The 14,008-nt window shown below is 37.6% G+C and overlaps 1 protein-coding gene across 7 annotated transcripts in view; it reads left to right on the top strand.

Moving 5' to 3' along the window:
- Positions 1-14,008, top strand: part of MTMR1 (myotubularin related protein 1) — a gene marked incomplete at both ends in the record, with an annotated part of 76,448 nt that overhangs the window by 15,397 nt on the left and 47,043 nt on the right. Inside the window, 4 exons of one of the 7 annotated variants that reach the window (XM_080718666.1) lie at positions 3,832-3,855; positions 4,444-4,470; positions 6,650-6,700; positions 11,723-11,798. In XM_080718666.1, the coding sequence (XP_080574792.1) occupies positions 3,832-3,855; positions 4,444-4,470; positions 6,650-6,700; positions 11,723-11,798 (178 nt within the window). Of the gene's footprint in view, positions 1-3,831; positions 3,856-4,443; positions 4,471-6,649; positions 6,704-11,722; positions 11,799-14,008 lie in introns of all 7 variants that reach the window. The other 6 variants (XM_080718665.1, XM_080718667.1, XM_080718668.1 and 3 more) reach the window with 6 other exon arrangements.

The raw sequence follows: 14,008 nt of genomic DNA, 5'->3' as shown, positions 1-14,008 counted from the left end.
GTGTATCTAGAATTTGACTCTGGAGCTCATTCTTTTAACCAGTACATTGGCTTGCCTCCCTAACTCTCAGTTTTGGAAATGTTTTCTGCAAGCATCTAATGAGGCTTAGATAATCCTACTCTTAGGATTTTAGAATTGGTCAGGGCCTTGCATTTGACCCATAGACTTCCCTCATTTTCTCTGTGTAGAAACCGAAGCACAGAAGGCAGACATTGAGAGATTTTCTGACCCCTTGACTCAAAAGCACTGCCCTCTCCTGACTTCCCTCAGGATTGGATTTAGGAAAAAAGCAAACTTCTGGGTTTGCTTAAAATGGCTTATATTAGGAGGGGTGCAGAGAGTAAAATAGAAAGAAACACAACTTAGAGACTTTGGGGTAAGACTTTATTAATCTTCCTCTCATACCAACAACACAGAGGATTTCTTTTTTCTTTTTTTTTTTTTTTTTGGTGGCACTTGGGGTGGAACCCAGAGGCTTTCTACCTCAGGGCTATACTCCCAGACCTTTTTTATATTTTTATTTGGAAACAGGGTCTCACTAAGTTGCTGAGAGCCTCACTAAGTAGCTGAGGCTGGCTTCAAACCCGTGCGATCCTCCTGTCTCAGCCTCCCAAACGCAGGGATTACAAGCGTGCGCCACCACGCCCAGCGACACAGAGGATTTCATTATAGTGGTAAAGAATTATGTGCATTTAAAGGCTGATTATCAGCTGAGCATGGTGTACACACCTGTAATCCCAGTATTGGGAGGCTGAGGCAGGAGAATCACAGGTTCGAGGCCAGCCTCAGCAACATAGCAAACCTCTCAGCAACCTAATGAAACCCTGTTTCCAAACAAAAAATAAATAAAAAAAAAGGACTGGGGTTATAGCTCAGAGGTAGAATATCCCTGGGTTTGATTCCTAGTACCACACACATAGAAGCTGATTGCCATCTTGTTCCTTTTCAAACTTTAAAGTTAGTTTCTCCTTCTAATGACAAGACTTATTGACAAAGTTATGTCTTATGTACATAAGGCTCAATTGTATTACTTGGCGCTGCAGTAGACATTATTTCTATAAAATATTAATGCTATTCTTTTAGTTTTCAACTTTTGCTATCAGTTTACAAACAAAGCATTATAAAGCATAGTTACAGAACAAATGTGAAAAGAACACAGCACGCTGGAGTAGAGGATTGGAGAGCAGTGGCTATGGAGCTGGGAGAGGTCGAGGGAGGGATGATGGTGGTGTTTTCTTCAACAAACAAAAGGACTTAAGAGATAAATGGACTTTTGAGGGTCAAAAAGGGTTTCCAAGCTATAGCTTGTGTTTTAATTGTAGAGATGCCATACTGAGGCAGAACGGAATTGTTATGAACTTGGCAAGATTACTTTACTGTGTCTTGGTTTCCTCATAAAAAATTGAGCAAATAATAGTTTTTATCTCACACATTTGCTTTAAGGATAAAATGAGTTAATTTTTTATAAAGTACATAAAAGTCCTGAGCTATTTTGTTATGTTGTAGCAGCTGCTGAAGGACAATGGAAAAAACAAAGATTAAACTTTGGACCAATAGACTGGGAAGAGGGAGGCAGTGAGTAGTTTGATGCAGCAGCTTCTGAAAAACAATGGAAGAACTAAAGATTAAACTTTGGAAGCCATGCATGGTGGCTCTCACTTGTAATCCCAGCATTCAGGAGGTTGAGACAGGAGGACTGTGCAGGTTCAAAGCCAGCCTCAGATACTTAGTGAGGCCTTTTACAACTCACTGAGACCCTTTTTCAAAATAAAAAGAATAAAAAAAATAATAGAGCTGAAGCCAGGTGTGGTGGCGCACACTTGTAATCCCAGTACTTGGGAGGCTGAGACAGGAGGATCGCACAGGTTCGAAGCCAGCCGTAGCTACTTAGTGAGGCTCTCAGCAACTTAGTGAGACCCTGTTTCCAAATAAAAGAGAAAATAGGTCTGAGAGTGTAGCTCAGAGGTAGAAGCCCCTGGGTTCCACCCCCAGGACCACAAAAAAAATAATAATTTGGCTGTGGGTGGCTCTGGGAGGTAGAATTCCACTGGGTTCTATCCCCAGTACTGCAAAAAACAAAAAGAAAAAAAAACACCTTTGGACTAGCAGACTGGGGATATGGAGGCAGTCATTATTGAGAACACTTATTTTCTCATATTTTAAGATGGGAGGTCAATAAACACTGTTTAAAAGTGACAGATCAAGAAGTGAAGGTGGAAATGCATAGATCAGAATGGAAGCAATCCTCAGAAGAATTCAAACAGGTCTAGTTAAGTGTGATTGTCTCTGAGAAATGAAGCTCTTAGAGGGGAGGCTTTTTATTTTGAGGTTTGTATTACCATAAGGATGTAGCACTTTTGTTTATTTTTGCCACCCCTCTTTAGGTGTAGTTAAGAAGTGATAAACTGCATATATTTAAAGTATACAATTTGTTAATTTTTGACATATGTACACACTTAAGAAACCATCACCAAAGTTAAGATAAACTCCCCTCCCCAAAAGCCAGATTTAAGCCTCTTAATCTAAATTATAGATTCTCAAAATGGGCAGTACCACTCCTGGTGGAATGCTGGAACAATCCAGAGGAGTGGTAGCAGCCTTGGGTGCAATTGGGAGCCCTGGAAGAATAAAAGGCAGTGGTGTAAATGTCCAGGGGAGTTCTAAGTAATTGTTTTTCTGAAAAGGGAGGGTTAAGATAATAGATTTTGGAATCTTTGAGTTGAATAGTCTAGGCACTTATGGGCTTTAACTCTTTTTGAGGCACGTTGTCACTTAATTCAGAATACCTTTTTTACTTTAATGATAGTGTTTTTGAAGTCTATATATTTGTACTCATGTGATCTTATCCTACTGGAGTTAAACCATAAAACGAATTAGAAGCAACTGTGATTGTGATTTTTGATGGTGTGTTTTTCATAGAACACCCATTGGTTGGAAGCTAGGATTGCAGACTTTGGATTGGAGCACACAGACAGGTTAAAGCCTTCCGTTGACTATTAAAATTGTTTGCTTTTCAGAAAGTTCCATCAATTTGTGGGCTGTTTTCTCTGATCAGGGCTTTCCAAATACATGTGCTGCATGTTCAATTAGGATTCACAAGTCACAGGCCCCACAATAGTGTTACTGAAATCAGTGTTCCAGTTGAATAGCATGTGGCTTCCCCTTCCATCTGGGACCAGCCTCTACCTCTTCCTGCCTGGAACTTCCTCTTTGCCAACCATGCTCATTGGGGATGGGGAGTGGAGGAGGCACTTGGATTTTTTGTGGAGTGGCCACATTGGGGAGTTTTATTCTGGATTCCCAAGTACAAAATAGATATATAATTTCAGTAGAAATAAGGTTAAGCTTTGTGTTCTCTCAGTTTTTATGAAAATGTTAGTTAATACTATAGCTGAACTATGCTGTGATTCCAATGTAGGAGTTTCTGTGCTTTTATTTTGTTTTTGTGGGCTGGTTTGGAAGCATAACTGCCTCTTTATATCATTTCTTCTATGTGGAAAGTGCTTTCAATATTCCAAACAGAAACACAAGTGAACTTTTCAAACAGCCTTTTTGCAATAGCATGTAACACGCTGGACAGAAGGGGTCTTAGCCTGAGGGAGATACTTTTCTCCAAATCATGGACTTCCCTGCACATTACAGGACAAATTGGTTAGGATTGATTTGATATTGAATGAAACTTTGAGGGAAAACCTGTTAGAATTGATCTCATTAGTTTTATTTAGAGGATTATGATGTTTCTTAGGGAGTGGGCTTTTGAACTTAATGGCATCTTTCACAGGTCAACAGTAATGTGTCCATGATGATAATGTTCTATATTTTAACTAACAGGTTTTCAGGAGGCCTGATATAAGGGTAAGGATATTCGGCTTTTGGCAGATGGGCCTCCTCCTTGTGTGTGTCTGTGCTTTATGGAATACTTAAGTCTATTTAGTGTTCTTTACCTTCTCACTGGTTTTTTATGAGTCACTCAGATCAATTTGCTCTGCTGTGTCATAGCTTTAAGTGTTCATTAGAAACGCTTTATTTGTGACAATGTTCTATGTTCAGCAAAAGCCAATATGTGTGAAGACAGGATGCTAAAGTTGTTATTAGTGTGCAATACTGACTTTCCTTGTACTACATGAATTCTGACCAAATGGATGTTTATGGCAGGGTTTATAAGTCTAGACCTACAGTGGCTTCTTTTCACCTTATTTACCATGTGGCTCATGCTAAAGAATTTAGCAAACCCTTTCCCAAAATGTGGTCAGTTGTCCATCTGAGCCAATCAAAATTTTGAGACATGTTTGTGTTTGCATGTGAAATTCAAAAGAAAAAAAAGGAGAAAGAAGTGCTAATCTTGAAAAAATGTAATAAAATCAGTGCCAGTTAATAATTTTAAAATTATATAGTGGATTACAGATTTCATTTTCCTCATCATTTTCCTTCCCTTTATTTCAGAATATTCATAAAACAAGACAAAGATTGGTAATGTGCATGCATTTAACTTTCAATACCAGACATTGAAAATTAACCCATTTCCATTAAGTGAAAACGATGTGGATTTGATACTGTACTTTAATGACTTAATTTAAAATTTTTAATCTTACTGAAGCCAATGAAGCAGTACAAAAATAACCAGGTTAAGTCCAATTATTGTTATTCTAGTTGATTTATCTTTTTAAAATTTTCACTGTGTTTCCTTTTGCTTGTGGGAATTATTTACTTTCATTGATTCACATTGTGAAATATTAGTGCTTGGTTTTATACTTGCATGTACTTTGAAATGTCATATATTTTTGTTTATTCATTTATTTTTCTGGTTTTGAAATTTTAATCAAAGAATGTTTCCGTTTTTTGTATTAAAAATGGAAATTTCAAAAAACTGGCTGCATTTAAAAAATTATACTGCCTTAAAGGGTAGCTGTACCAACTGTGTACCAAATTCAATCTAATTGTATAGTATATAAAGATGTTATATATTCTACTTTATTGATCAAAATGAAAGGTGGAAAATAGTAAATTCTTTTAAAGCTATGCTATTTTTTCAGTAGTTGCATTTTTAAGAAATATAGTCACTGTAGCCAAAGTTTCATGAGGGAAAATATTATCTTTGCTAAATTTTAGGATCATCAGTCTCAGAGACTTGATATCACTTTTAAAAAGTGTTATAGGAACATGCTTATAATCGCAGTACTTGGGAGGCCAAGACAGGAGGATGGCAGGTTCAAGCAATTTAGTGAGGCCCTCCATATTACAGTGAGAACATTTCAAAATAAAGAATAAAAAATAGGGCTGGGGTGTAGCTTGGAGGTTGAACGCCCCTGAGTTTAATTCCCAGTAACACACACACACACACACACACACACACACACACACACACACAATAATTTAGCCAGCCATGGTGGCACACACCTTAATTCCAGTACTTGAGAGGCTGAGACATACAAATGGCAGGTTTGAGTCCAGCCTCAGCAACTTAGCGAGGCTTTTAGGAATTTAACAAAACCTTATTTCAAAATAAAAAGTAGAATGCTTCTGGATTCAGCACCACACACAAACTATTATAATCTCATCTTCAGTATTCATATTATTTATACCACCTGCTGAACTAAAAGTCCAGTTTTAATAAGTGATTCTGTGAAGGGATTACATCAGGAACAATATACATTTAAAGAAATTGGGAAAAACTGTAGGATATATGACCTTTTAGTTGTTTCTTTGAAGCATGTTGTTGATACTGCAATTAGAAATATTCAGTATGAGCCCAGTGTGGTGGCGCATGCTTGTAATCCCAGTACTTGGGAGGCTGAGACAGGAGGATCACAGGTTTGTGACTAGTCTCAGCTACTTAATAAGGCTTCCACAACATAGTAAGACCCTGTTTCAAAATAAAGAATAAAAAGTAGGGCTGGGGGTGTAGCTCAGAGGTAGAATGCCCCTGGGTTGAATCCCCAGTATCACACACATAAAAAGAAATATTTACTATGATGTTGATTTGTAAGTCATAGTATTTAGCAATTAATAATAAGAAACAGGTACATATATGTATATAAAAGAATATATATGTGATATATATATATATATATATATATATATATATATATATATATATATATTCCCTAGCATGTGATATGTGCATGTGTGCAGTGGAATTGACCCATGGGCAATATGATAGTTCTTTAGAGTATACCAGTAGTATACCCTAAAGTATACACATACTTACTGTTTTTAAAGTATATGTCTATGAAGTACATTTGTATTTTGCCCTTGACTTGACTTTGTCCTTCACCTGGTTTTTGTGGGATGCTTTATTTTCTATGAGCACATGATATGCCTCTCATTTTGTTTCTTTGCCATATGCTGTAGTGTTGCTTGATTTTAAAAAGCACATTCTTTGAAATCTATGTTTGCTTTTCATTTTTCTACTCCAACACAAACACAGAATAGCTAATGTATTTTAGGCTGAGGATGCTATAGATGGACTCCATGTTATTTCTTAACTCCCAGGGGGCAAATGTTGTTTTCAAAACTGTGAAAGGTGTGTCGACTTTTACATGCTTACTGTCTCTTTATAAAAGAAATTCTGTCCTTTCACCTGTCTGTTTGCACGTGTTTTTCTTTCTCTTCTCTGCCTTTTCTTGTCCATGCACCTGGTGCTCTGCAGGAGATACAGGAAGAACACAATGGCTACCCTTCTGAAGCTGAAGCTGATCAGGTGGCAAGTTCTACATGTTCATCTGTTTGTAGCTACAGATCGTGTATCTAGAAGCCATTTCACAGTAGATTTCTAGACAATAAACGAAGCTTTCCAAATGCTTTTGCATCTATAATAGTGCTCTCTTATTCAAATTTGGTAGATTCCATTATGACATTATTTGCAGAAATTGGTTTATCCAACATTTTGTCAACTAGAAATTTGTTCCTCTGCTTATCATTTTCCCCAGATAGGGTTACTGATCAGTTTAGTGACCCTTTACAAAGACCTAGAGCAAATAAGCACACATGCCAAGGGTGTTCCTTGAGAAAAACACCTTGAGAGTACACACTTAGTTTTATTGAGATTTGCATGGTCTGCATCCAGTACACTACCTGGTACCTTATAAGTATTTGTGGAATGAGTACATATATTTTATATTTATTAATCAGAATAAAAATAATTCCTATTCTAGGGCTTACTCTTTGCTTAGTACCTTCAGATCCTCTCAGGATTCTTGGAGTACCAGTACTTTCTCTTCTGCTAATGAAGAAACTTAACTATGAGACCCATAGAAGAGCAGCTCCAGGGATTGACGACAAGCTGCAGATGCCCAACTATGTCTTTGTCTTCTACCATCTAGCTCCAGTCTCCATTGAAGACCCTGGGAAAGGGCTCAATTTGAGACTACTGATTTGGGCATGCAGCTGTTATATAAACTGTCCACTTGGAAGCTGAAATTCAGACTGAGGAGAAAATTCGTGGGGAGGCCAAGGTCACTTGGGTGAGCTAGAGCCCTCAAGGACATCATTAGGGAGCTGCAAACCTCAGATGGACCTTCAGGGTCACCAGAACAGTATTGGGATGATAGTCAGAAGGAATTCCTCAGCAGGGCAGCACTTTGCACATAGGCACTAAGGGAAATAGGTGTGTTTATGAGATTAAATTTATTCCATCCTTTGATTTTGCTGTACATGGGTTGGATAAATCAAGGGTCAAATCATGTCCTATGCAACCCAGTAGTTGCAGTAAAAGCTTAATATAGCACAACTGTGAGTCCCATTTCCTAACACCAGCTTCATTAAGGGAATCTACTGTACTTACAAAAATATGAGCTTTTAAAACTGTTCTCCTCTTGAGTTTCCTTGCTAAAGCTAAACGTTATTTTCACAAATCAACCTCCTACAGGGAATTTTGACATAGTGGAGTCATTTCCTCATTTTGTTTGGATAGTTGCTTTTTTATTATTTAAAAAGCATATCCTAGCTTTAATTATCATGAGTAAGGGTTTGGTCTATTTCACCAACACATTCATGCTTTATGTAAATCACAGGTATTTCCAGTCACACTTGACATGATCATGGGAAGAGATATGTTAGATCCTCAGCCTCTTTTTTTTTTTTTTTTCGGATCTGGGGATGGAACCCCGGGGCATTCGACCTCCAAGTTATACCCTCTGCTCTATGTTTTCTTCTTTATTTTGAAACAGGCTCTCACTAAGTTGCAGAGGGCCTCACTAAGTAGCTGAGGCTATCCCTGAACCGCGATCCTCCGGTCTCAGCCTCCCAAATGCTGGGATTACAAGCATGCACCACCACGCCTGGCTCTTCAGCCTCTACCTTGAGAGCTGTTTGCATTCTTGAAATAGTCCCAATCACCGCTGTCTTCCAACTATAACATTTTATTAGCTAGTCTGGAGTTGAAGAATTTAAAATGTTCCTGTGGCTTGCTTTAAAGCATAACAGGAAACTTATCTTCCCCAAATCCCTCCAGATTCTTTTGATTAGAACAGCCTGTTTTCATAGGTACATTTAGAAATAAACTATCCTCATTTATTTTTAAATATAAGTTAAGAATTTTAAGTCTATATAACATGCAATATGTGGCTAGTAAAATAAGCCTTAACAAAGTAACATTTGAAATAATTTAAAACTCTGACTTTAATTAAACTAGCTTTCTCAGTTTGTAATTTTATATAAAAAACACACTAGTTCAAACAATTAAAGCAGACTTAAATTGTGGCTTCTCTTTCAGTGGTGGTCCATGCTTATAATCCTCATACTTGGGAGGCTGCAGGTTTGAGGCCAGCCTCAGTAACTTGGTGCCATTGTCAGCAACCTGGCAAGACCCTGCTTAAAAAATGAAAAGGGCTGGGGTGTAGCTTGGAGGTAGAATGCCCCTGGGTTTGATATATATATATAATCTCAATCTCTCTCTCTCTCTCTGTCTCTCTATCTCTCTCTCTCTCACACACAGACACACACACACAATGTATAAGCCAGGCATGAAGGCACCTGCCTGTAATCCCAGTACTTGGGTGACTGAGACAGGAAGATTGCAGGTTTGAGGCCAGCCTCAGCAATTTAGTGAGGCTCTGTTCCAAAATAAAAAAAGGGATAGGGCCATAGTTCAGGAGTAGAATGCCCCTGGGTTCCATCCATAGTATAAAAAAAAGTATACATGTTGGGCCAGGCACAGTGGTACACACCTGTAATCCTAGTGACTCAGAAGTCTGAGGTGAGGGATCACAAGTTTGTGGCCAGCCAGGACAATTTAGCAAGACTCTGTCTCAAAAAATAAAAAGGACAGGGCATGTCGCTCAGTGGTAGAGTGCCTCTGGGTTCCAGCTTCAGTACCACAAAAATAAGTAATAAGTAAATGTATACATATTGATTTAATTTTTTTGCACAAAAGTTATATTGCCAAATCAGATGTAAACATAAAGAATTTACAAGTTGTTCTCATTCACCCTTTGATGTGTTAATTTCTTAAGAATTTTTGGCTGGAAAATGGTTTAACCAATTTTAAAAATTTTAATTGAACAAATTGGAGGTAATGATGAATCTTAATATTTTTGTCTTTTTTTGTTTTGCATTGGGGATCAAACTGAGGGCGGGCATTCAACCTCTAGCTATATCACCAGCACTTTTCTTGCTAAGTTACTGAGGATCTGGCTAAATTACTGAAGCTGGCTTCAAACCTGTGATCTTCCTGTCTCAGGTATCAAAGTACTTAGATTACAGGCAGGCCCCACCACCCCTGGCTAAAAGTATAACATTAGTCATTTGTGACCATTTCTACAACAATTCACATTTTTAAGTCCTGATACTGGTTTTGAATCTGTGATTCTCCTGGTTTAGCCTACAAAGTACTGGGATTATAGGTAGGCCCCACCTGCCCTGGCTAAAAGGAGAACATTAACTGTGACCATTTCCAAAGCAAGTCACTTCTATTCTCTTTCTCTCTTTCTGATTACTGTTTATTTTTAATTTTCAATAGTTTAAAGTTATAAAAGATACCATTTTCAAATATTTTGTTTTACAAAATTATGCTGAAAATTTGGGAGTTGTCTAGCCTGTTTTCAAATGAAAGGTAGTGGCCTCCCAGTGTTAACAGGCATTCCCTAGTCCCTGATAAAATAGGTATGAGACACACTTTATACTTTAGTGCCCTCTTGCTGATTTGGTGGACATTAACAGACTAAAGATTTGTCTCACAAAATAAACAGCCTAATGTATTTTGTTTAAACTAGCATTTCCCAAACTTGGGAAATCAATGCTCAGTGAAACACAGCTTGGGGTTTTTATTACCTTATTCTTATTCATGACACATTTTGTCAGACATGCCAACGAGAAAGTGACTGGTTTCCTTGGTAGCATGTCACGGAGTGGCGCGTACCTTGGAACAAGCCCTGAGTTCAGTCCAGTCCCTAAGTTTGTAGTCCAAGAACACCATTTTCTTACCTCCCCTGAGTTATATGGCACTATCTGGCCAAACTTACAAGACACTGGCCACTAGATGAAATGTGGGAATGAAATATGTTAGCTGTCCAAGGCATCCTTCTCCTGGTATCATTATATACAGGAAACTAGTATGTCAGCACTTTTCTTGGTGAGTGTTGTGGAACTAGTATAAAAGCTGATTTGAAAGATGCCTGAAGCACACATCTTGCTCCACAGTAGAGATGAATACAGTTTGAGTATCTCTGATCAGAATGCTTGGGACTGGCTGAGCCAGGAGGATCCGGGTTTGCATCCAGCCTCAGCTACTTAGTGAGGCCCTTTGCAACTCAGTGAGACCCTGTTTCAAAATAAAGAATAAAAAATAGGGCTGAGGGTGTAGCTCCGAGGTAGAATGCCTCTGAATTCCATCCCCCACACCACACAAAAAAATAATGCTTGGGACCAAAAGTGTTTCAGAGTTTGGATTTTGGAATATTTACATGTATATATTGAGATATCTTGGGGATAGGACCCAAATCTAAACATGAAATTTACGTCTTGTGTTCACCTTATTACACATAGCCTAAAGTAAATTTTATACAATATTTTTAGTGTACCAGTATTTGGACTATGACCTATCACATGAGGTCAAGTGTGGAATTTTCCACTTGTGACATCATGTTGGTGTTCAAAATTTTTTTTTTATTTTGGAGCATTTTAGATTTCTGGATTATAGATGCTCAACCTATATTCTTTTCTGCTAGATTAGAGCATACTTTCTTGTGACCAGCATTGAGTACACAATGACAATCCCACTTTTCGTGTCCATGCACATGTGTTAGGCTAAGCTGAAAGTCCTAGGGCTTTCCTTAGTTAAGTAATGTTCTGAGACCATTCTTTAGACTTTAGGGTTTCCTAAATTGTCCCATAGGCTGGTTAATTTGTACAGTTAGCTAAGTACCTATGTCTGATGTTTTTATTTGTATTACTTTCATGCTCAGAAGATAACCTTTTTCTGACCTTATTTCCAAATTCTGGATGCATCTTATACTAGCTGTCTGTGTAGTGATTACACTATCTGTCATGTCAAGCCATTTCTGTATTAATGCTTTCTAACTGTGAAATGTAAATATGTTGCAATAATTTGCTGGATTATGCAGCATGATGTCCTGTGATGCTGAGCTTTGAAATTATCTTTTTTTGGGGGACACATATTTTGCACGTTCTCATAGCCTCAAAGAAAGTACATAGGACACCTATATTTTTCTCAAGTATATGGATGGAAAATAAATTTTACTTCTTTTGTTTTGGTTTTTTTCAGGCTCTAAGGGATGGAAATAAGTTGGCACAGATGGAAGAAGCACCACTTTTTCCAGGAGAATCTATTAAAGCCATTGGTAAGTTTAATATGTACATTCTGGTTTTAGAGATCTATAAAATGAAATGGCACTTTATTTGTAAGCACAGGTGATGTATGTGCTAGAGATTAGACAGAGCAATTTGATTAGGGGACAAATGGAGATCTCTATTTATTCTTATTAGTGTCATCTTGATCTTAAGAGATAGAAGGCTGTAGGTGCTTTTAAGCTGCAGATAAGTATTAAATGGCACTATCAACAGAAGAGGGGCCTGATTTTTTCAAATTAACCTATATCTAATTAGGTACACAGCATAGAGTCTGTTCACTACTTTGTGGGAATCCTTCCCTGTAAGGAAATATGTTGGTAGATATCTAATCCACACCTCATTTTAATAATAGTTTTCTGAATTTTGTTAAAGTCTTAGTGGCTTATAAGATTCCCCAAAGTATAATTTTAGTGCAATAAAAGGGCACATGTTGCCATCCTGGACTGTAAAGGTGATGGCATGGGGCTTCCACTCTCTATAGCAGATTGTCAGGTACTTCAGGAGGTAGTCAATTGTGCCATGAGCAGGTGGCAGGGAAACTGAGTACGAACTTTTCATCTCACCAGTTGGTTGGGTTGAATAATCTGCTTTACTAAGATGAGTATTTCCTACTTCCATCATGACTACCATATAAAAATTTGGGCTTGATTTCCTAGTATGATCATCTTGTATCAAGAACATTTGAGTAGTTGGACTCTTCTACTAGGGCTTCCAAATAAATCTGCTGAATATTCTAGTTTGTTGGTATTCATTCTGGGCTTATCCATTCTTAGTTATCCATCCTTGGCTTCTGAGACTTGACTCTCTCTTGATGGTCCTTGAGCCTCTCTGAGTGTCCCTCCTTTGTGTATTCTAGTCCTGTCCCATGCCACCTTCTGAACGGTGTGTTTAAAATACAAGCTAAATATGTCATGTTCCTGCTTTTTTCCCAGATAGCAAACTACACAGATTTAAAGTCTATAATTTAAAGGGATTTTCACTTTATTTTTATTTTTATCACTGGGCCAAATTCAACTTAGAAGAGATTATAGCTGATCTAGGGGATTGATTACTTTGTATATCAGGCACAATTTGAATTAGCAGGGAGTGCTATAAAGTTTGAATTGCAAGCTTGGGTTGCTCACAGTTGTATTTTAAGAAGAGAAGGCTTCAGTGGCTCCAGCTGCCATCCCCTTTTACTTCTTTCCCTCTGGAAATGAAGTGCTAGGAGAGGGAAATTCCTGCCTGGACCCACTTCTCTCCCAGTTGTTTGAAATATCTCGCAGTTACATGTTAAGGGCATCTGCATATCCTTAAGCAATGTAAGTATACTTAAAATTCCTCCAGTGGCTTGCAAAGGGTAAGTAAATTAACCCCTACTTTTAAATAAAATATGTTCCTGGAGGCAAAGTACTAAAGTAGGTCATTGCAAATTCTTCTCTATGGAGTATTATTTCAGTTTGTCATTGTGAGAATGTGAAAATTTTTGACACAGTTTACATCTGCAAAGCTATTATCATGGTCAAGATAATGAATGTATCCATCACCCCCAGCATTTTCCTCATGCCACTTGCTAATCCCTATTTATAGTGCATTCTTCAGTATTCTCAAGCACTAGACTAGTATATATTTTCTAATGTTTTATAGACATGAAATCAGAGTATTTTCTTTTTTGTCTAGCCTCTTGCTGAAGAATCAATTTTTTATTTTTAAATTTTTCATTGGTGCATTGTAGTCATACATCTTAATGGAGTGCAAGATGTACACATCACTCATTTAGCCCTTCCCCAATTCCCACTTCATTCCCTCCCCCTTCCCTCCTCATGTTTGGCTTACTGATTGACTTTGGTATGTTTCTGAATGTTTATCATGTACATTAGGGATTTTCCCCTCTTTTCCCTTCCCATCCCCCTCATATGTGCATCAGCAGATGAATGGATTACAAAATTATGGGATATATACACAATGGAATTTTACTCAGTCATAAAGAACAAAATTATGTCATGTACAGGGAAATGGATAGAAATGAAGAATAGAATATTATGCTAAGTGAGATTAGTCAGTCACAAAAAGTAAAAAATCAGATCCTCTCCCTAATAGGCAGAAGCTAGGGAAAAAAGTGGTCATAGGAGGAACTCTAGACAAAGAAGGAGAAACCATAGAAGAATCAATTTTTTAATTAATTTATTTATTTTTATTGGTGCACTGTATTCATACATCA

Source organism: Muscardinus avellanarius (genome assembly GCF_963383645.1).
Source record: "Muscardinus avellanarius genome assembly, chromosome: X".
NCBI classification, from domain to species: domain Eukaryota; kingdom Metazoa; phylum Chordata; class Mammalia; order Rodentia; family Gliridae; genus Muscardinus; species Muscardinus avellanarius.
The sequence above is the reverse complement of the archived record's forward strand: the minus strand, read 5'-3'. Positions and strand labels throughout refer to the sequence as shown.